Source organism: Gymnogyps californianus, chromosome 6 (assembly GCF_018139145.2).
Source record: "Gymnogyps californianus isolate 813 chromosome 6, ASM1813914v2, whole genome shotgun sequence".
Lineage (NCBI taxonomy): Eukaryota > Metazoa > Chordata > Aves > Accipitriformes > Cathartidae > Gymnogyps > Gymnogyps californianus.
In genome coordinates this window covers 8,490,755-8,513,952 of record NC_059476.1, presented here as the reverse complement: position 1 = coordinate 8,513,952, position 23,198 = coordinate 8,490,755, and the positions used below count along the sequence as shown (strand labels likewise).

At 37.8% G+C, this 23,198-nt stretch overlaps 1 protein-coding gene across 1 annotated transcript; it reads left to right on the top strand.

Annotated features, from left to right (window-relative positions):
• The first annotated feature begins 1,050 nt into the window (after positions 1-1,050).
• Positions 1,051-22,365, top strand: ENO4 (enolase 4). Its single transcript, XM_050899094.1, has 14 exons — positions 1,051-1,218; positions 3,647-3,775; positions 4,991-5,181; positions 6,701-6,837; positions 8,729-8,898; positions 9,128-9,259; positions 10,735-10,800; positions 11,518-11,580; positions 13,695-13,862; positions 15,674-15,799; positions 18,117-18,312; positions 19,289-19,356; positions 19,921-20,038; positions 22,149-22,365. The coding sequence occupies exons 1-14, from the start codon at positions 1,051-1,053 to the stop codon at positions 22,319-22,321; spliced, it is 1,905 nt and encodes a 634-aa protein (XP_050755051.1). The 3' UTR covers positions 22,322-22,365.
• Positions 22,366-23,198: the final 833 nt, after the last annotated feature.

Sequence of the window (23,198 nt, the reverse complement as noted above, 5' to 3'; positions counted from 1 at the left end):
CAAGCATGTGCATGCCACACAGATCGGGGACTACTCCACTACTGCCACCCAGCCCACAGACTGCACAAGCCCCTCCTGAGCAGTAACGTACCCAAAGGAGCAGCTGCCCATCACGCTAACCTGCTCAGAACGAGGAAAATCTAACGAGGTATTCACTGCCTGCTCTCCTCAAGGAATGGGTAGTGTCAGTTTAGAAACTTCTTCCGAAGAAACAGCTTAAAAAAAGAGGGTTTAACTCTCTGGAGAGGCACCATACTATTTCTGAAGGATGTGAAAGGAAAAGAAAATGATTCAGTAGGGATTTTTCTTCATTATCACCCAACCTGGAGAAGTGAACACACAATGAGCAAAGGTCTACACATATCGATTTTAGAGCTGAGGAAGTGTGCAGCTAACAGCTTTTTAAGTATCTCCATTTTCAGTTACTTCAACAAAATTACCAATGAACAGTGTAACAAAGTGAAAGTTTTTGTAGGAAATTGCAGACTAAAAATGATCATTTAGGTTGTGAAACGTTTCTTTTCATTGAAAGTAAAGGGCTTTTAAACGCAGAAGTGGAGTTACTGGGGCATTTTGCAGCGTTATCCTCACTAGACATTTCACAAACCATAATCTGTCTCTCTTTCAGGACGATAATCTTACACAATTTTGTTGTTCAGAGACTTTTAAAACTAAAGAGCACCTGCTCGAGGCATTCTGACTTGGAAGACCGTAACCAGCCTCTGAGGGAAGCGCGAACACCGCACGGCGTTAAGAAAACCAAACCAAACCATCCCCCGGCTCTCCAACCACGCCCGGCCCAGCAACGCAGCAGGGGCAGGATGTTCATTAGCGGCTCCGTGGGAGCAAAGCCCCGTTTACCGAGGGGCCCACACACCGGGCCGAGGCGGCGGCACCCTGAGGGGACAGCTCTCCCGCCCAGGGGTACCGGCGGGGCGGGGAGGGGGGGAGAGCGCCGCGCCCCGGCGGGAGCGCGGCTCTCGCGAGAGCGCGCGCGGCCGCCGCCGTCGCCTAGCAGCCAGCCCGGCCTGCAGCCTCCACAGCCCCGCGATGGAGCCCGGCGGGCGGCGGTGGCAGCAGCAGCAGCAGCAGCGGAGGCTCCAGGGGCCGCGGCAGGAGGCGGCGGAGTACTACCGAGGCCACCGAGTGCCGCAGCGGATGGAGGAAGCGCTCAACACCCTCTTCCCCCTGCGCCCCGCGGATCTCTACGGGGAGCTGGTAGCGCGGGGAGGGGAAGCAGCGTGCAGGCGTCTGCCCCGGCTCCTCCTGAGGGAGACCCCGCAGCACAGTGCCGCGCCTCGGGTGGCAGGGCGGGCCGGGCGGCCGCGCCGGGCTGAGGGGTTTTCCTCGGCGAGCGGGGTCCGTCCTGGCCGTGTGGCGCTCCCCGAGGTACCCGTGGATGCCCGCCGTACTGGGCCTTCCCGTAGCTCCCTCCCAGCTATCCGGCGTAGGCGCCGGGTTTCGTAGTTGCCCTCAGGCAAGGGGGGTGCTGTCCGCCCTTGTGCTGGCTGCCTGCCTGCCCCAAGGGCTTAATAAACCACCAGGTTGATGCGAGGAGCTCGACGTCTCTGTGATTACAATTAAGCTTAAAGAATTTCCTGCTGACTCGGGCAAGGTCTGTGAAGGTTTTGTGTTTGTGACCAGTGGCACATTGACACTGGGCCAAATACATTTTTGCAGCAGTGGGGCTTTTTGTCCTGTGCTGGTTGCTCATCTCAACACAAAAATAAAGTGTGTTGCCTTGGGAGGGCACAGATGGATGTCCCTAATAAAACTGCTGCTCAGCATGGTGATGTCTCAGGCCAGTGGCAACAAGAGACTGGGTGATATTCACACTGCAGCTGTTCCTGAAAAGCAAATGGGCCTCTGGAAGTGTCAAGAATCAGACCAATTTTATCTTCCCAGTTGGTAAAATATTGTAGACAGTAGTCCTAATGAAACATGTATTAGTGGTGATACTGGAATTGCCAACACTACAATAGTGATCAACTCTTGAAAAAAAAAATTTCTAGTATGTTCTTTGATGTGAAACTGTCTGTGGAAATGAAATGTTTCATTACATCTTATACCGTTTCCCATCTCCAAGTGTTTCGCTATCACCGGTGGAAGGGATTAGAACTGCTAACACCAGTTCTTGCTTTGCTTGGTGTTTGGTGTATTCCTCTTCTGTGTAGCTATAAGTGTTTCCTAGTTTTCCCATTTGGTAAGTCATGGTTTGGTGACCGTCTCTGATACCAGACTAAAGAATGAAACTAGTAAGGAAGTATGTAATAAACCTCAGGTAGCAACTTAATCCTTTTTTTTAAAGCAACATCGGTTCTCATAGTTGGATGATGACAGTTCAACAGGCCCAGTAAAGACCATGTTGGAAGAAGTAAGAGAACTCTGCCTGCCAGAGGTCTAGGTTTTCACCTTTCTCACAGGGCTTAAAGCTTGCTAACCTAAAATCCCAGATTTCACATGGAGTAGTGACCCCTAGTAACAGGACACAGTTGTCTTGTGTCCTGTTACTAGGTGCGGCATACCTGCAACTCCTTAAAATTGCGCTAGCCTTGTTAGCTCAAGTTCTCTCCAACCAAAACACCACTTCTAATTAGGAGAGTTTGGTCATTGTGTTAAATAACCATACACCAGGTATGTTCCGTGAGAGAGGAGTCTACAAAAGGAGTGGTTATCATTGTTATTGAGGAGCTTGCTGACAAGCTTCTCTTGCTTCCAGATTAAATTTTACACTATGAAGATCTTTAATATTGCATCAGTTGAGTGTTGAGACATATGAGCCACTGTACATGTGTCTTTGATGAAGCAACCTTGAAACATTATTAGTTATCTAGGACATTAAGTACTTTCTATGAGCAAGAAGTATATTCTGAAAATACTTCTCGTTTTTCCCTGTCTGCAGCACATACAAAATTTTATGTGTAGCATTTCACATGAGAACTTTTTCTGAGCAGGAGGATTTTGGTTAAAGATTGTTTCTAGTATTTTTGTTAGGGAAAAAAAATTGCAATATTATTTTAAAGCTTAATAACTACTTGTTAATAGATAAATAAATGAAAGCATGCTACAGGAATTTTAATACAACCTTAGGATCTAGTAGAGTACTGTATGGATTTCTAAGAGTTTCTCTTGTCCGGGATCTTTCTTCACTCCTTATGAGGGAGAAGAGATGTATTCTTTCAAGATCTTACCCACAGACAAAATCATTATTTTATAGCAGCTCACCACACAGGCGAGGTGGAGGCTATGTGAATTCTGATAGAAATGAGTTTCATGAGTAGCATGAGTAGCACAATGACTATTTTTGTTATTCAGTGTAAAGCCTAGTAAGCTTTGGACAAATGCCTATTTTCTAGGAGGGTTAAGGAGATTTTGATACCCATCACTAGCTTTGCCAAATAAAACACATGTTCATCTAACCTGGATGTGGCTTCCATGCTTAGATATGAGTTCGATCTGTTGCCTGGAATCTCATTCTTAAGCAGATAATATAGAAGTAAATGTGCAGTGTAAAACAGAAGTATTTTGAATACTGGAACATGTAAATGGATTTGCTCAATGGTGGATTTGATTGAAATGTATTTAATGGAATAAAAACCTCTTTGCATAGAAATTGACTTTTAATGAAGTTTCTCTTTCGTTTAAGGCTAACTACATTTGTAAATTTTCAAAAGCTCCAGTAATATGCAAATTAGTTGGAAGAAAAGTTCTTGATGGAGTTGGTCAGCCAACATTGGAAGTGGAAATATACTGTACAGTTAAAAACTATGAGAAGGTATGAGCTGCTTCTTCCTCTTTTATTTATTTTAATAAGACAGTGTCAGGGAAAGGTACCATTCTACTCACATCCTAAGGAACATTTTATTTTCCATCTTTAATGAAAGGATAGGAATCCCTGTGACTCAACAGTTGAGTGTTGTAACTTATAAAAAAAACTGTCATGAAAAGTTAGACAGTGGCAGCAACTGTAAAACCTTCATTTTCCATGAATTAGACAATACTTTATTTTATGAGTGGGATGTGACAGTGCATCTTTGTATATTAAATTTTTGACTGTCTTAATGATCATGTAGCTTTTCCTTACATTCCATATCTAGCCCTGTAAGTTCGTTTTCCTTTTACATTTTTCTTTTTTTTATTTTCAGATCCTTATATTTCAATTTGTATGACTGTTTCAGAAAAATATAGTACAGGTGAAAAACACAGTATAGGTGAAGGCACTTTTTTACACTGAGCTAACAGGCTGATGTGGGTGATAGTTAAGTCAAACATATCCATCTAGCACCTGCAATGCAAAATTGATGGTGCATTTCCATCTCTCTCCCAACCTGAAATATTCAAGATCCTGCCTTTGCAACTCTAGCTATTGTGGAGTAATTACTTCTACTTTTCCCCAGTTAAACTATGGCTCACTTCATTCTTGAATTAAATATAATTTCATAGATATTCACAGTATGTGAAGTTAATACCATTAATGCAGGCAACTCTGTGATATTTGTAAATGATGTCTTCATTAAGTGAATTTTCTTAAGTATTGTATTCTTCAGCCGTACAGAAAGATAAGTTTAAATTACCTAAGACAAAATGTAACTGATCATGAGGGACGGCATTAAGCATGAATGCTGGTGAGTCATGGTACCACAGGCTACCAACAGCTGCAATAAAAGATGTCCTAATGACTGTACGGTCTTTAAAATAACTCCATTCTATTCTCATAACAAAATATATGTGTAAAGCAGATCTGTCAGGAGGTTTTTGCCTAAGTACTTATAATTTAGGTCAAGAAACTTGAATAACGTCTGTGATTACCAAAGTATAAGAGACTAGGAAGAAGGTGCTGGATGAAAAAAGATGAGTAAAAGTAGAGCAAACAGTAGATTTGGAGATAGGTAGTTGTAGAGTTGGTAAGGACATATACTTAGTCTTTCAAATGACATTTCCAAGTTAGAAATTAAATCATGTTTTAAGGTTTTTTTACATTTTTTTGCAGAGGATTTGTTCCACTGTAATGTCTTCTCATTCTCAAATACCTGAAAATGCTTCACCTGACACAACTGAAGCTGACGAGAAAGAAAGAAATGACTCTGTTAACACTGCTGTGGAATGGGTCAATGAATCACTGAACACAATGTTAAGAGACTTGGAGCCTACTGACCAGTGTAAAGTTGATGAGATGCTTGGGTAGGTCTTGCATATTATGCAAATTATTGCATTTGAAATAGACACCGTTAATTTATATTGTAAATGAAAAACACATAGAATATTCAGTGTTTTCTACTGTTATTTTTTTTATCTTTTTAGGATGTGATATATTGCACTATATTATTTCCTGCTTTTTTCATAATTATGATATGAAAATCATGCTGTTTTTTACAAGGTTTTTACCTGCGATACAAAAATAAGGGTCTCTCAGAAAAAAAGTGCCTGAACACATTCATGAGTCAAAGGCTCCATTTAAGAAACTCGTTCAGTGCCAGTTTAATTCAGTGAGGATGTTTTTTCAGACTGTGACTCCACTTCTGTTCATTGCACTGCAGAACGAAAGTGGTACAAAAGGCCTGCGTATGTGTGTGTCTTCTGCATTGAGCTAATCCACAGAAAACACGTATAGATACAGTTTTCAGGTTCTGGTGGAGCCTTCTTTCTGAGCAAGCTACTCCAAAAGGCTTCTTACTTGGGGCAATTAGTTTCTTTGGAAACATAGTTTCTTTAGTAAACATCCATGTTTATTTTTTCATACAAATATTTCTTCTTGGGAGCATCGCAAAGTAAAATAGAATGGCCATATTTTTCCATTCAAAGAAATATGTCTGGTTTTTATAAGAAAAAAAGACATAAGGTAAAGTATCACAGATGTATCTGAATGTATTTTTACGGTAACATTAGAGGAGCTACCTGGCAATGTTATGGCTTTCTTCACCCTGGAAGCAGTAATATGGCCTGTCATCCTCTTCTGTAGTTGGAAGTGTTTCTTCCAGCTACATCACTGAGGGGAATGACACTTCGCTGTAGGGGTAGCGGTTGGGCTGCCACACTTAACACAGACTGTAGCAAACAGACCTAATTGTCTTCCACGTGGATTAGCTTTGGGGAGACCTTGATGAAGGGAATAAGGACTCAATTGGAAAGAAATTCTTCCCACTGAAGTGAGTCTAAATAAGATTTTAATGCAGTTTACACTACTTTATCTATCTTACATACTCAGTTTGCCTGAATTGGGTGACTGTGACGCATGTATGCAGTTTCCACTTTGTGCATGTAATTGAAATTCAGCTGCTTCTGAGCTTGCAGCCACTTAGATAACCAGTGTACAATTGACCTATTGGATTAGCAACCTAGGCCAAGCTGTTGTATGTCATGAAGTTATGACAGAACCCGTTACTACCCATGCAAAGCAAATACATCCTTCACGCTAAGATTGTCTGCACAGAGCTGACTTTCAAACCAGTGTGATTTGAAAAGCATGTGTTAAGGTTTATAATACTTGCTTGTGGTTCTTTCTGTTTAACCAACGCTGCAGATGACTACCAAAAAATGTCATTTATTGACTTCTCCAGCTTCACACAATGAGTCTATGGCAGAAGCTCAAATAGATGCCCTTAATCCACCTCTTAGCATGTTCTTTAGCCTGTATCCTGTGTCTGCTTGTCACATGTCTAACAATATTTTGAGCCAGTAATCTTTATGCCTCTTCCCTCAGTGAATACTTTACAAAAAAGGTAGAAGAAAAAAAAGAAGTTCAAAAGCAAGAAGAAGAAGCAGAAGCCACTCTTGCCCTTACTTCATGCACTCCATCAGCAACAGAACTAACTGGGAAAAAAAAAGCAGCAAAACCAGGTTTTAGTTTATTTGATTTTAATATTTTCTGCAATACAGATATTGATAAAGGTGCTAAAATACTTTCTGCAGTATTCCGGGGACACAGAATACTTCAGAACACATGACACAGTGTCTCATGTTCAAAGGGTTTGGTTACTCTCTCCTAAATCTTTCTGATCACAGCAGTTTCTACTGCAGAAATGAGAGAGGGGAAAATACAGAGTTTTCTCATAATTCACATGCATTGGTTGAACAGAGTTTCTGCCTTTGTTTTACAGTTGGCTTAGACAGGAGGTTATTACTCTTCAGAGTGAGGAATAAGAATGGAGGAGGATGCAAATGAAGAATAAAAATGAAGATGATAAGGAAAGAAAAGGGAATCGCAAAACTGAACAGGAAAATGGAAATAGAATTAAGATAGAAGTTGAAAAGAATGGAAAGAGGGAGGAAGGGAATTTTCTTGCTAACACTGAGAAAAGGAGGAAATAAGGTGAAAAGCAAACGAGAAAGAAGGAAGGGGACGAGATGGGAATGACAGGCAGTACAGAGTAAAAAGAAGTAAGCAAACAATCCTACTAAAGGAAAAAATGGTGTGAGAGTAGAGTCACCTTTGACCTGAAAAGTAACATCTGCAGTTGTCAGGTCCATCCAGATATCATCATGTTGTATATTATACTTTTAGTCAAGCTTCTGCTGATACATATATTACTTGTTTTCACCAATTGTGTTTTCTTTATACCTGATTGTGACATTGACTGTAATATTATTGTTAGAATCAATATCTGACTATTAGGAGCCAATGATTATAAAGCTACTTCTTATTACAGGACACCACTAACAGATGGTGACTTCCAGTAGCAGGTGCTTTCAGAGATAGCATTTATGTTGTAATTTATGCAGGTTACAAAGTAATGTAGTGTAAAGGATCTCTGCAAAACACTGCAGTTTGTCAGAGTTGCCCAGTACTTGATTACTAGTGTCTATGTGTGTAGCTCTTCATCCTCAATGTAAGAGGTGTAGAATCTGTGTATGGTATGCAAACGATGTATAGCCTAATCTGCATATCCAATGAAGCTCCTATTAAGAACATTTTATCATAAAATATCAGTTGTATCCTGTAGTATTTATATTTTATTGAAATCAAAACTTGTACGGCACTCCTATTAGGAACCAAAGTAGTCAGTCAGATTTACAAGGAAGTCCCCAATGCATATGATTCTTGAGAATCAGACTGCTTATTTCAGTTTCACATAGGTGCTTACTGTACGTGTTCATGTAAGCACTGTAGGCAATAAATACGATAGTGGGAACTGATGGGTTTCAAGCATTTTGGCAAAAGTTTACTGTATCTGAAAGGGAAATAAGTTCTTTTGAAAATTTAACAAGACTATGCCTGTGGAATATTTAAAAGACCTGTTTTCTCATTGGAAAATCCAACTGTAATAGGCCTAAATTTTTTTGACAGTCATTATTAGAAGAAATCAAGTATGGGTACTCCCAATCAGGTTATAATGTAATCTGTCAAGTTGTTTATGCAAAAGCTGAGCATATAAGGAGGACGATAAAGAATACTGAAATCATGCTTACGAAAGGAACCTGAAAAATGATATAACATTACTTGATATAAACATAGATAAATAATAATACAGATTTCAGTGGCTGAAAGATCTCCAAAAGAAAGGGATTTGAAATACATTTGAACCAGAGTGAGGACAGATACTTTGATTACTTGTAAGGTCATTTCATATAAAACAACTGACAAGATTAAGTTTAAAAAAAAGAACTGATTCTTTTGTAATACATGGAGTACATACTGAAATGACAATATCATATTTACTCATATAACTGTGATACATGAGCACATGTTTTACACCAAGAAAATATTTAGCTACTACTCTCTGTCTTGTAGGAAAGAAGGTGGCAGTTGCAGAGAGAACGATCCCACCTGCAGAACCTGTTGAATCAGTGCTTTGTGGCAGCTTAGCCATTGGGGGAACATCACTTGCCGTAGCTAAGGCTGGTGCCAGCGTTAGCCGTATCCCGTTGTACTTACATATTGCACTGCTGAAACATGATCAGGTACATGTGACTTCTGTAATTTTGTTTATTTTATCCCAGTTATCACAATTATTCTAGAATTCTGAAGCCAGTAGTCCCTCATGACAGTGGCATTAAATATACCTCATAGAATACAACCTTAAGACCATTGTCTGTAGCTGTCTTTGAACCCTGTGCCATAATTAAAATATGTAAGAAATTATTCTGATTTTTAACAATTTTTTTTATAAAAATATACTCCCAATTACAGGATTCACCTGAAGAAATGACTCTACCACTCCCAATGGTTACTCTGTTGAGCTGTGAAAAAATGTCACCTGCAAAACTGAAATTAGTGAAAGAAGTTATGCTTATACCACCAGTTCAGTTATCACTCAAACAGGTACTGTTTCATTTTTGGTTTTATAAATGTATTCTATAGACTTCATATAAACCATATATATACGTAAGTATATACATCTTTTCAATATAGTCCTTACAAACTGTATTTTTCATTTTTTGTTTGCTTGCAAGGCCAAAGTTTTAACAAATGTTAGCGCAGAATTCTAACACAAGGAACATTAGAAGAAGTAAACAGATGAAGATTTAAAAGAAGATACATGAAGATTTTGAGTTAAAAATGTATGTGTTTGTTAGTATAGAGGAAAAAATCAGTGCATTGAAGAAGATGTAGGGGAATTGCGTTACACAACAATAAGATTTTAATTTTGTTTAGAGTGTGATTTTACATTAGTAGATTATAAATAGTATCAGTTGATTGATAGAGCATACAAAATAACAAAACTCGTAACAAATTCACATGAAAGCGTAAAATCTTTGGGAATAAATTGCTTTAAAAATGAAATTGTGAAGATAGAAGGGAATACAAAGCAGAACAAAATCTATTCAAGGGGCAAGGATGGATGAGACAGACTGGATCAGCCCTCTCTTTTTGTTTAGCCATGTGTTGCATTAAAGAATGTATCTGCACAAGATGCCTACATTAGGGCTGTGATTTCTACTTTGTATGCTGGTGACCTGAACAAATAGCTGAGCTCGATTCTCTTTCTTTTTCCTTTTCCTTAAACTTTTTAGAATTGTCACCAAGAGCTCTTAATAAGGTTGCTAATTCTGTACCTTTCAAAGACATAATGCCTCCTAGTGCTCATGGGAGAGTAGCAAGCTGTTTGCTGCAGTGCAAAAAACGTAGCCATTCATCCTGTGTTGATGTGTTGTCAGCTGTGACTGACTTCTGCTCCCATCAGTATTCCTTTACTGGCACAGTTTAAGAAAATCTGAAATGTGATTTACAAAGTTAGCATTAAACTTTCACTAACTCAGCTGAAAAGGAAAGAGAGTCTTGCGTTAAAAGCAATGGATTCATTTAATTGGAGTGTTTCTCCATTCCCCAATGTTTAAAATGAAGACAGTGATTTCTTCCCTGCGTCCTGGAAATGTTCTAAAACTAAATACATTAAATTTTGTCAGAGTTTCCAGTTGGGAAGTCGTAGATAGAGTCACAGTTGTGAACAGTGATTATCATCTTCCCACTTCTCAGATATTACACAGACCCAGATATTGCTTACTTGTTAGATTTGGGAAGGGTTCCTTTTGGGGAAGAAGAGACCACTTTTCTTGCCATCCAGCAGCATAATGAAATATTCCTGTTCATTCCACTGCTACTAACCCTTTATCATTGGACACTTGACTGCATTTTGTGGGTGGGGGGATTGTGTTTAGGAAATCTATAGTAGTTTTTCTTAAAAAGACTTTATATTAAGATCTGCATTTAGAATAAGTGTTCTCTCTCTTCTGATTTAAGCTACTAAACTGAAATAATTTCTATTTCTTTTTAAGATTACTGTTGTTTAATTTCAGGGCATAGAAAGAGTTCTGGATATTCAGAAAGAAATGATGAGACTGTTGGAGCCTCCAGGCAAAGTGGTACAATAAAAATGTGTAATAATTATGTTATGATGTACTTAATTTGGTCTTTCTACTACTATTGTCTTTTTAAGCTTAAACATGGAACATTTAGCCTATTATCAGGCTTAGTCTTATGGCACAGAATAGAAGATGTGTTTCTCTGACAGATGAATAAAACATTGGCCATTTGGTGATATTAAATTAACAAAGATAGAATAGAACATTGTTCTAAGCATAGTAAGACTTCCTGTTTACCTGAAGAAGTATACTGGGGGTGAATGGTATCACAGTGAATATACAATACGTGGTTCTGATCTTGCTAAGTCTCACGCACATGCAACGTGTTATTCAAGGTACTGTTACTAGTAGTATGTCAATCTCAATATGTGCATATGCTTTTTGCAAAGCGAGGTCATTGGGTTTCTCCAAGTACAGATTCTCATTTCTGAGATCCCCTGTATTTTTGGTGGGCTAGGTAAGAATCTTTTGAAAAACAAATGATGGTTGGGGCGATGCCCACATCGAAATAAACATTTGAAATGAGTTACCACCACAAAATAAAACTGGATAGTTGCTGACAATGTTCAAGACAAAACAGAAGCTATTTCCTAACTTAAATATTTGCAATCTCTTTAGACCAAAATTGAGTCAACTTCCCCCCCCCCCCCCGAGGTGTTTCTGTCATTTTTTTACTTTTCCATGGAATTGATTTCTTTCTTCTTTCACTCCCAACAGCCCAGTCCTCAACTAGCAGACAGTAAGAAAGGCAGAGCACATAATACAGGGAAGAAAGCTCCGGTAAGAAAAGAGATTTTCATTTTAAGCCTTCAGCAAGGTATTAACAACAGCAGGGAAGCAAAATGTTCTTAAGAAATGAAACATTAATCTACATTACCATTTTGGAAGGGTCAAGGCAAGACTTTTAAATATTGCAAATGCTTATATTTTCAATAATAATTTGGATTCTTCTGACTATACCTTCCCTTCCTGTGGAACAATAACAGAAACGGGGAATTCTTCTGGAATCTGGTCATTTTTCTCATATAGAAATCCTGGTAAATTATCCAAATGAGCATTTTGCAGGCCTGTAGCACCAGCAGAGAACATGCCCTTTTGATCATGTAGGCCATAAAACCATTACCTGTCAGACTTGCATATTGTGCTGTGTCCTAACTCTGGGACCATAACTCCCCTCTTAATCATGCTGCATTAAGTTCTCAGTTCCTGTTTGAGGTTATAGATAATGGCAGATATGAACCAGTAGCTAAAGGGCAGCACTCACAATAGTGCACAGGACATTATTTGATATGACTCAAATGATTTATTTTATCACTTCAAAACCTGTAGTTTATAGATGAGTTTTCCATATAGTGGGATGGAAATGCCATGCCGTTTTTGCTCTCCGTTCTGAGATGATTAAAATATTATCAGGTGAGAATTGTTGCTCTTGTGGAGTATGCAAAAGAGAGGATGAACAAAAGTTCTCCTATTTTTTTGTTGCTTAAACAACACAAAATTCATCATCGTTAAGCAGCTGGCCAATGTTTTTCTGGTGCGTAATTTCCATATTCTTATCACAATATGTACTGCAGTCACAAGTTAAAATAATTCCTTAAAATATGCACAAGGAAACAATGCATTAGATTCTCTGAAAAAAATTCCATTTATTTCAATAGGAGGAAACTAAAGGAGATAGTAGTGAGACTGAATTTTAAACTGATAAAAGCACCATGTTAGTTTGAACTTTTTTTTGGGGGGGGGGGAAGGAAAAATGACAAAGCAGGCAGTGAAGAAGAACTTGTTCAGGTTATAGAAGTAAAGACTAGACAGAAAAAAATGCTTTTATAAAGATAAACAATACTTTTAATAGAATGTAACAAGACACAACATATGAGTGCCTTGAAAATCACATGCAAATGCAGACTTAACCTCTGTCTCACGTTAAATGCAGGAAGACTGCAGCATTTCTTGCTGTCTATTACTGCAGCTTAGTGCTCCAAAAGCAACAAGTCAAATAGGTTGTCTCTCCTTGCAGATTGCTACCAAATAACCTCATAACAATTTGACCTGCATTTTCTTCCTAATTTTTTATGTGAAGGAACATTCATATATCCTCTGTAGCTAGGCCTCTGTTCCGTCTGCTGTAGTTAGTTCTCTAACGCTTGTCAAAACCAATGCCTTCCAATTGACTTCTCCAGTCTAACTCAGGATTATATCCTGCTGCTTTCTGGGCAACTTAGTGTCATTCTTTATAATCCAAAATTCACAGACTTTAAAGTTAAAAACCAGTGTTTGAAAAACCTGCAAAAAACCTGACAACAGAAGGACACGTGAAGTACTTGCTCAATGCAGCTCTGCTTGAGGCTCGTGTCCAGGAACACTGTTCCTGAGGCAGACAACTCCATGCAGCTGTGCTAGAGGTATTTCCCCTCTATGAAATTTATTCCTTCTAGAAGTCATGGAAGATTCTAGTGTTTCTTGAACACTCCATAGAGGCAATATCAAAGTTGTAGTTGAGGATAAATGAGTAAGAGCTGTTTAAAAGTGGAGAATATGTTTTTGTGGCAAAGGGATGGTCCACAGCACCGGAAACTTTTACATAGCATCCATGACAACTCAGTGGTTGTTAACAGTGCCTTTAAAATCTTTTTGTAAACCAGTACGGGCCATATAAGAGCGAGAACTACATGACTAGACATATTTCCAAGGACTATTAGCCCTCTACTCATTAGCACTTGATTACCCCTCATTCATAGAGAATTGTCCTTAAAGTTGCCAATGCGATTTCTGAGAACAGATTTATATTTTGATGACTGAATGCAGACAGAAATGACAGTGAAAATATATATATAAGTATTTTATATATATATGCATGTGTGTAAATAAAGTGGTTGTTTTTGTTTTACTTTCAGCTACAAGCCTTAAAAAGAATATCACACTTAGGTTGCCTAATAACAGGATGTGATAATCTAGAACAACCGCTACTCCTAATGCAAACAGCTTGCAACAATATAGGTCTGGAGCTAGGAACAGACGTGTACTTAGCAATAAATTGTGCTGCTCATGAATTAATGGATTACGTAAGTTATTTTCAATATCTATTTTGTTGGTTTTTAAAAGGAATGTAGCTATTTGTTAACATCATTTATTATTGCATTGCAAACTCACCTAGCTTCTAACTCCATTTTTTAAGGTAGCAATCAAGCAAACCAAAAGAATTGTCTCTGCATTTATAGTTGAATCAATCCTACGAGTGTAGCAGATATATATTATTGGATTGTGAGTGCAAGGGGACGAGACATGCAGACATCCTTCTGGTAACTTGATGCAGTGGGAGTGGTGAGAATGCATGTATTCCTCTTCCCCAGCTGTACCAGCATACTGGTGGTGCACCTGGCATGCGATAAGGCTGACTGGACCAAGGCAGACCCCCATTACAGCTTGTGTCCTGCCTACAGGAATCTCTGTTACTTTCATGATTTAACTTTAATCATTGAAATGGTATAAGCCTGCCTGCATCAGCCAGGTTTATTCCTTTTCTCTGTTTGTTTATTTATTTAATAAGATTTTTCAGATCAGTCTGTGTCAAATATAGCAAACTCTTTTAATGGGCAAACACCTACTACATGCTCTATTTAACAAACCAGCTTCATTTCACATTACATCTCAGACAATTTTGAATTAAAGTATTAAGCAGCAAATACTGTTTTGTTTTTTTTTCATTTCACCACAAGGTATAAATGAAATAATTATCTTCTATCCACCTTGCTTTCAAGGATGAAGAACAAGAAATTATTTACACAAGTATACTTCTGTAATTCCTTCACACCACTAGATGCTTATTTCTCCATTATATTACACTACATCTGTTGTTTTCTTCAAAATACCTTGACCTTTCTGTGTATTTTTGCTATGGTATGTTTATATACCCACTAACATTCATCTCATTGTGTATCAACATTCATTTTTAAATTCTTATTTTTCAATATTTTTATTTGACAAAGTTTATTTATCTCCAGCTGAAGTCTTAAAGTTCTTGCCTCTTGTTCCAAGAGCAATCAGGTTTCTCTCTAAGCAGAAAAAGAAACTTCCTATTCCGTTTAATGTCTCATGAGATTCTGTGTATTTGGGTGTACTATAGTGACAAACCTTCCATTACTAATATCTTGTGTGAAAGCAGTTGCTTTCCTGACAATCTGTGATACCTGTATCCTATACCAGAATGAGCAAAATCTTAACCAATGGATTATCAGTAATTCTGTAACTTTCTGTTATTGAACTGTTAAAGTCACTAAAGCAGTGGGTATTCTGGCACAGTTTGACAGTGTGCCCTTAATAATCCTAGTAACTGCGGTTTGTGCTTCCCATCATGATGAGACTAGTTTTAAACTAGTCTTTTTTTTGAAAGGCAAAAGAGGCAAGCAAAGGCAGTATCTTGTTTTTGAGCACTGAGGATGCACTCCTTTCCCCTAGCAATATTTTCTTTATGAAAATGAGGACAAAAAATTAACTTCTTTTGGAAGTGAAAAGGGAGATTTTTTCATGCAACATTCAATAAAAATGTCAAATATTGCTAACTTTAGTAGTGTAAAACTGGCAGTGTTACCTAGAAAATGCTGAAATAGATCTCCTTTGTTTTGGGAGTGGCATCTTTCAGAGACTTTGGCATGAGCCCACCAGAACGCACTGTTACTTTAGGCAGAGTTTTCTATAACAATGTGCTGACCACTTAGACATAGAGTAAAGTAGACAAGTGAATGTGTGCTTATTGAAGAACATACAATCCACTGCCTTAATAGAGATACTAGTGTCCCAAGATCTGTGTGCTTATGTTAGTACTCTGGTTTTTAAAGTATTACCTTCCTTTGATGCTTTTTACTTTACTTTCTAGGTTAAAGGAAAATATGAAATACTCTCTGGGACATTCAAAAGTCCTGATGAAATGGTTGACATGTATGTGGAACTGATTAATAAATTTCCTTTTATTATTGCATTAATAGATCCCTTAAGAAAAGAGGTAAGATACCACAGTGTAGTCCTTGAAAAAATGATAATACTGTTAAGTGGCACATCACTGAACTTTTCACATTTTTACAAAACATATAAAATACAAAACTTCTGTTTTCGGAGTCTTTAAGCACAAAAATATCACTATAAAAACGTATTTAACAATTCATTTGCAAATCTGTAATTGACAATAACTCTACATTTTTCTATACTTTTGACATAATTCCTGACAGAAAATAATCTTGGCATGAACAGAATATGGTCAGGACGAATATTTTAAAGAATTACAAGAAAATGCTTTTTTTTCTGATTCTGCTTGCTAAACCACTGTCATTTTTATTAGATTTTCCTTCTTATGTAAACAAGTAAATTCAAATTAGAAAATCAAATTATAAAATTCAAGTGATATATAAATGATATTATATTATGTTATGTTATATGGGAGAAGCTAAAATTTGGACATAGTTGCATATTCCTTAGAATCACTCAAAAAAAATTATTGCTGCTATTCTTTATAATTGAGATGATTACCCAAAGCCAGAACAAACCTGTCACTGGCAGCATTGCTCGGCAGAATTTTTAAAGTGGTAATAAAATACCATGTATTTACCACTGTGATCAAAGTTAGAGGAGTTAATTTAGTGTGGCAATAGATTACAACAATAAAGTAGAATACTATTAAGCGTGTTATCAAGTTATAGATGGATGAAAGAAACAGATTGCATAACCTTAAATATTACCATTTATACATAAGATTAAGTTTCCATGTATTACAGAAAAGAGAAAAACTTAATTGTAGCAGAACCTACAGTTGTAGACCTAGATTCTGCAGTTGCACAACTTAATACAAATTTGCTCTTGCTGTCGAATTGCACACTTTATCTTCTTTAAAATAAATATATGGGGTTTGTTTTTATGAACAAAACATGAAGACCGTGATTGAAGGGGGAAGCAAAGTGATGTTGTCTTTGTGAATCTGCCCAGTGCCTGAATCAATAATTCTAAAACAGATAACTGCAAAATCCATCTGATTTTGTTCTTAACTGGAACTTTAGAAGTTCATTTTTCAAATATCTGTGTTTACTGTTACCTCACTCCAGTTAGCCGTGCCTCCCTGCACTGTTTCATTCTGACTGTCTGAATTACCCATGTTCCAAAACACCAGATTATTCTCCACTCCTGCCAGGGCTGCAAACTTCCTTGAGAATTCTTACAAAGAAACATATTTGCAATACGAAAATCTGCAGAGGAATTACAACAGATAGTGAATTACAGTTTGAAATAGAATACCGTTAAGAGAAATGCCTCTCCTCCTCCTCCCTCCTCGCAAATCTACAAAGTTTACCCATGCCACATCTTTGCCACAGATAATTAGGTCCTTGAGGATTAGCCCTGGTACCAATTCAACAATTCATTGCCAGACAGCAGACCACTTCAGTGCTTAAGTTTACACATTTGTTCAGGTGTCAAAAACTTTATTTTCACTTATATGTGGGCTTGAAATCCTTATAGGAATGGACCCTTATACAGATTGCAACTATATAGGTACAAAAGTCTGTCTGATCCGCAGACCAAGAATTATTACTGGCAGAATTATTAACTAGAAAAGTAATGTTTTTAATGTGAGAACTTTGCATTGTGTGGACACAAAGCAAACTAATTAGTAAATTTCTTCTTTCAAATTATTTACATATCCTTGTCCTTTATTTATCCTTAAATCTCAGTACCATGTGGACAGTGCATTAAAATCAAGAAACAAAGGCCCTAAAAAAATGGAGCTTTGCTGGAAAGAGAGCGTTGTATTCTGCTGTTCCCTATGGGTCAGTCTTACAGCTCTGATCATCCTGTCTTGATATGTGTCATTGAGTCTATGACAGCCTCCTGTTTCATTATTTTATATTCAAATAAATATTATGACACTTAAAATATTAACACAAGAAGGAGTCCTCTGAATAAAACAATAGAAAATTATTTTATATTCCATTAAAATTAAATAAATTTCAGGAAGGAAATCAAAATAGCAAACTCCTACACTTAATTTGAAATATTTTAAACTATACTTGTATGCAACTAGCTTTGATTAATTCCAGATTAGAATTTATGTTTTCTAGCAAAATCTTAAAATCCAAGCGAAATTCCGGTGGTATGTTTTTCTTAGATAGACAGATTTTAAATATAGTATAAAATATAATATGTTTATATGACGGGTATCTTTAGGATTAAATCCAAATTTTTTTTTTTTTTTTTTTTTTTTTAACCTCCTCAGTTAGGGTTTTCATTCAGTTTAGCTTTTTAAACTCCAGTTATTTGCTTGATTGTTTATGCAGGACAGACAACAATGGAGTAACATATGTCGTGCTCTTGGTTCCAAATGTTACCTGATTGCTGAAGATGCTGCCACATATATTTCCAAACTTAAAATTGACCAAAACATAAACATACCAATGTGCAGTGGTGTTGTCCTAAAATATATTAACCAAACCAAGGTATCAGACCTCATAGAACTTACTGGACTTCTAGACGGTGAGTAGAGGGGGGAAAAGGCTGACTTCCAAACCCTACAAGTCAATAAATAGTGTTGCTACACCTGTAAATATTACATCTTTTTATTTAATTATTGCCACTTCTAATTTAGAAAGTGCTTGTCAGAAGAAACTAAAATTTATGTTTTGATTCACAAATCTCTGTTCAGGAGCTTAAAACAGCATTCAGGGCTTCAACTATAGTAAATTAATACACTGTGGATGTTTTGAATGTGGGTGTCCTTTGACACTGCAGCTGAGTGTCATACAGTTAGATATCAGCAGTAAACAAAATAAAAAAGATGTAGTTGAGTAATTTGAATTTTGACTAATACTAGTATTAATAATTAAGAAATCCAAACAAGTCCAAAATGTTTAAAATTGCAGTTTATGTAGATTATTGACTACATATTATTGAGCCTTTGTGGTAACAGTACTAGAACTTGTGCAGTTTCCTATGTAAGATTTCTCTTTGTATCAATTCTTCTTTATTCATTTTTATATCCAAGGAATAGATGGACAAATTTAATATATCTAAGTTCCTTCCTTATTGCTTCAAAAAGCCCAGAATCACTGTATCAAAGCGGGTAAATAGTAACCTAAAGATTTCATTCAGTCAGGATGGTAAACTCTTTTTTTATAGTGAAGAAAAATCATCACTATAGTGAGGAGCACATTTAAAATAAATAAAACAGCCTCCTAGCCTGGAGAATACATTACCAGACAGATCAGCGAGAGACAGAAATTAGGATAGGATGTTAGATATTCCCTTATCCATGCTGAAAATAAAACATAACGTTAATGTAGCAAACAAATATAGTTTAGATTTTTATAAGATGGGTTTCATTGGTTTTATTCCTGTTTGTACTTAAGGTTAGATAGCCCAAGGGTAAAAAAGAATGAAAAGTCCAAACAATTTCTGTGTCGAATATATAAAATATACACTAATGAAGGTTTTACACTGCCGTTATATATAGGTCAAAGACATATTACCATATTAGGAAGTCCAGATGGAGAATCTTCTGATGATAGCCTTGTGGATCTGGTAAGTATTGAAAGCTGTTCAATTGCAGAATTGCCAAAACACTGCTTTTAAAATGAACTATTTTTTAAGGAGAAAGCTTGCTTCTGCTTGAGAAAGAAACAACGTTTTACAAAATGGGCTTTTTCTAGAGAGCTGCTTTTTTTCCCCACAGAGAGTTAATCTTTGAGTTTAAAGAGAACACACAGGAAATTTGCCAAAGCAGGGAGTATATTCAAAAGTGTGTATGATCTATTTGGTTGCATTAGTTTATAAAAAAATGTGGGTTACTTAAAACATTTCTGAGTCATAATAATATTTTAGGCAAAAATTCTTAACGCTAATATATTTAGTCTTTTTGTATTAAAGCTACATTTGCAAATAAAATTTCATTTCATACGCCAGCGAAAATTATTGTTTGCATCCCACAAATCTTTCATTAAGAGATTTTATTTCTACTTAGAGGAGGGTTTTTATCTGTAGAAAGATAAGAGTGTTAAATTAGAAGTAGGATACCATGTTTAATAATTGAGAATGACTTCACTTCCCAAACCGTGTAGTTTTAAAATACACACTTTCTCGTTTAAGGCTGTTGGACTGGGTGCCAGGTTTATCAAGTTGGGAGGTCTTTCCCGTGGAGAAAGGGTGACCAAATACAACCGCCTTCTTGCTATAGAGGAAGAACTGGCCAAGAATAGAACGCTACGTATGAGCTTCTTTTTTACTTTGTTTTCAGCTTGCAATGAATACGAGAACAAAGATTGGAGGGAGAATGATTGAAACTGCACCACAGGAGGGAAGCGAAATCAAAAGACTATAAATAAGCGCTGACAAAAAAAACCTAGGACAGCACTTGCCACAATGTATATTGTTGTCCTAATGGATTATCTGTTTACTGAATGTTAAAATAGACCCCTTCTTGAGGAGTAGCCTACATTAAGCTTTTTTCCAGAATTAATTGGTTGGAGTCTTGAAGCCCACAGTGCAAAGGGAACAAAACAAAACCCATGCATATAACACGCCGAAAAGCTGCCAAAACGGAATTTTAGGCCAAATACCCCACCTCCCTCGAGCCCCTAAACATATATTGCTAACAAAACTTCATTTCACAACCCTCTTTTGTGCATTACGTTTCCAGCAAAATGTGTTTGGAAAGCTACAGTTGCATGGGTAAGCACTAAATAAAACCCAAGAAAAACCAAAGTTGACGATGCACATTCAGCCTTAGCCACTTGTATGCATCTGCCTGCATTTCAGGATCTGCATCTTCTTTTTACACTATACGCTACGCTGCTACGCTGCTACACTGTTAAACGCTTACGAGTTCATTAGAGCCACTTCTCACTTGCTCAGGTATCAATCAAGACAGAATAAAGGCATACAGTCTGAAGGGGAGGCAGAGAGACAAGGAGAGCAAGAAAGGAAGGAAAGGGTTTGCAAGAATTTATTATGCCTAAGAAAAAGAAGCATGAAGGAGAATTAAGTCATTTTACCTTCTTGTTTCTAATCATTTTCAATGTTCTATACCTAGGATAGCAGCACTTGACAAGCACACTATAGAACAAAGTTTTTATTTAAAAAAAATTTTTATATTCTGAGTTTTCGAAATCTCCCCTTTGCTCATATATTATCATCGTAAAAAATAGAAACATAGAAATTCTTTTTTCCTAAGAAAGTAGTTTCACAGAACACTTTTCAAAAACAAGACAGATAATTATAGAACTATGAATTTTAACTGCCTCAGCAGTATTAATATATTCCCTGTTCAAATGGTATAGTCTAAACAAAAGAGCTCGAGTTTGACAAATATTTAGACCTGTATCTCATGAAATGAAATAGCAACAATTCCCGAAGCCATTAATCGTTTGGCAGAAATAAAATCCAATAACTAAATCAACAGCAGGGAAATACTGAGATAGGATGTCTGAGCTGCATACCAAACTCTTCATTTGGCTGGGCTGCGAGCTATGGAATACACTGGAGAGCTGAGAAGTAGAGGACTCTGCGAGTGGCTGGTAGATCGGAGGTGACGCTGACCCGTCAGGAGCCTCCCCGGGGGTGACCGAGCGGGGCGCGCAGCTGGGCCCAGGAGCGCCGTAACCACCGGCGCCCTCGGCTCGCCTGCCGCCTTGCCCCCTCTCCCTACGAGTCATTTGGACGGCGCAGAAGTCTCGGCCTAAGTGCAGCCCCAGGGCCGATGCCGTGTTTCAGTCACCGGCTTCACCTGGACGGTGCCTGGGAACTGCTTGCAAGCTGAATCCCAGACTGGCCACCCCTTCACTGAAAAGTAACGTAGAGCTGAGACGTACTCAGCGATGGGGTGGGCATTGTGTATGTGGCAAAACAGGGAGCTAGGCGGTGAGGTCAGGGAGGAAGGGGTGTCACAGGATTGGGAAAAAGAGCAGAAGAGAGGTGAAGCGTTAGTTACAGGAGCAACATCTGGCGTGGGCTTACGTAAAGTTGTCAAAGGCTGGGGTAGAGGAGAGGCGCAGTCAGCTGATGGGAACTTTTGCAAGAGCACCAGTGCAGAGGAAGATGGGCGTTCAAAAACAGGGGCAGCAAGGTGAGATGATGAGTGAAGAAGGGAATGCAATAAATATCCCGGCTCAGGCTGCTGTGCCCCATGCCCTAATCCTGTAATCAAAGTGCAGGACTGTCGCTCCTTTGTTTCTAAGGAGCAGACTTTTAAAGGTGTTTAGAGACTCTTGTAAGCATCATGCGGCATTTTAAAAAAATCTGAGTGCACCAGAGAACATTATGAGAAACCGGATTACAGCAACCGTAAGAATGAGGTTCTTTTTTCTGTTCTATTTCAGGTGAAGGAAATCTTGAATTTATTGCTTTTACTGAAGAATCACAGCCAGAAAAACAACTTTCTGACGTACTTCCTCCCTCAAAGCAGGATTCGTTGCCTCCACAGCTCTCCCAGCCAGCCCTGCAGGTTCCCAGCCTGCCTGCTCAGCTCCCAGAGAACAGCACACTGACCTAGGTTGTCAACATAAACTTTTGGGTAAATTTCTAAAAAAAAAAAAATTCTACTAAGAAACTCATATATTAACTATTCCTTAGTCCATTTATTTTCGAGCACTTTAGCCAAACATTTTAAAAAGCATTCAAATAGCAGCTTCTCTTTTCCCAGGAGACCGTTGCTTTCAGCTGAAACCAAGTTAACTGAGCAGCGGCTGTAGTTTGAAAATACCACAAAATTCTGTGCTGTATTTACAAATTGACAAAACAAATACCTCTGTGTTAAGTCCAAAACTAAATGTTTGTTTTGGGAAAGTCAAAATCTCTCTCCACACAAAGAGCAAGCTATTGACAAACAGTAAAAAAACCATTTTACAAAAAACAAAGGCCTTGACTGTTATGCTGCTCCATCCCCCCACACACCCTCAATGCTGCTCTTAGATCTAGCCTACGAGGGAAATTTTGCTCCAGTTCTAGCTAGCTATCAGTGCAAGAGCATCGGTGCAAACCCCAAATGTAGGGCACAAAGCTGTAATTGGCATCGCTAGGAAGCTGGCTTCAGTCGGAGGCAGGGAATAACAAGTCAATTTCACAAGGTCTGGGAAACTTGTCAGGAGTCTTTTTAATAAGCAACAGTGAAAAGATAAATAAATAATTTATGTCCTCGGTAACAAACAGTTGAAGTAAAAGAAATACTTCTTAAAAAACTTCCGGGTTTTGTATAATTTGAAAATTTGAACATATAATACAGCAGCAATAATTTGACGAAAAATACATATATAAAATGTTGGATTTTAAATTCAGTGTAACAGATACCTAAGTGAAAAATTAACCACCAGAACCAGCCGCCCCCCAGAAATGAAGATACCAATGAGAGACAAATTTCCCCAAGTTTAGGA

Excerpts from the sequence above, each read along its gene's own strand:
- ENO4 (XM_050899094.1), top strand. The coding sequence starts at position 1,051 with ATGGAGCCCGGCGGGCGGCGGTGGCAGCAGCAGCAGCAGCAGCGGAGG. Across the intron at positions 1,219-3,646 it reads CGGATCTCTACGGGGAGCTG|GCTAACTACATTTGTAAATT; the intron begins GTAGCGCGGGGA and ends CTTTCGTTTAAG. Across the intron at positions 9,260-10,734 it reads TTCAGTTATCACTCAAACAG|GGCATAGAAAGAGTTCTGGA; the intron begins GTACTGTTTCAT and ends GTTTAATTTCAG.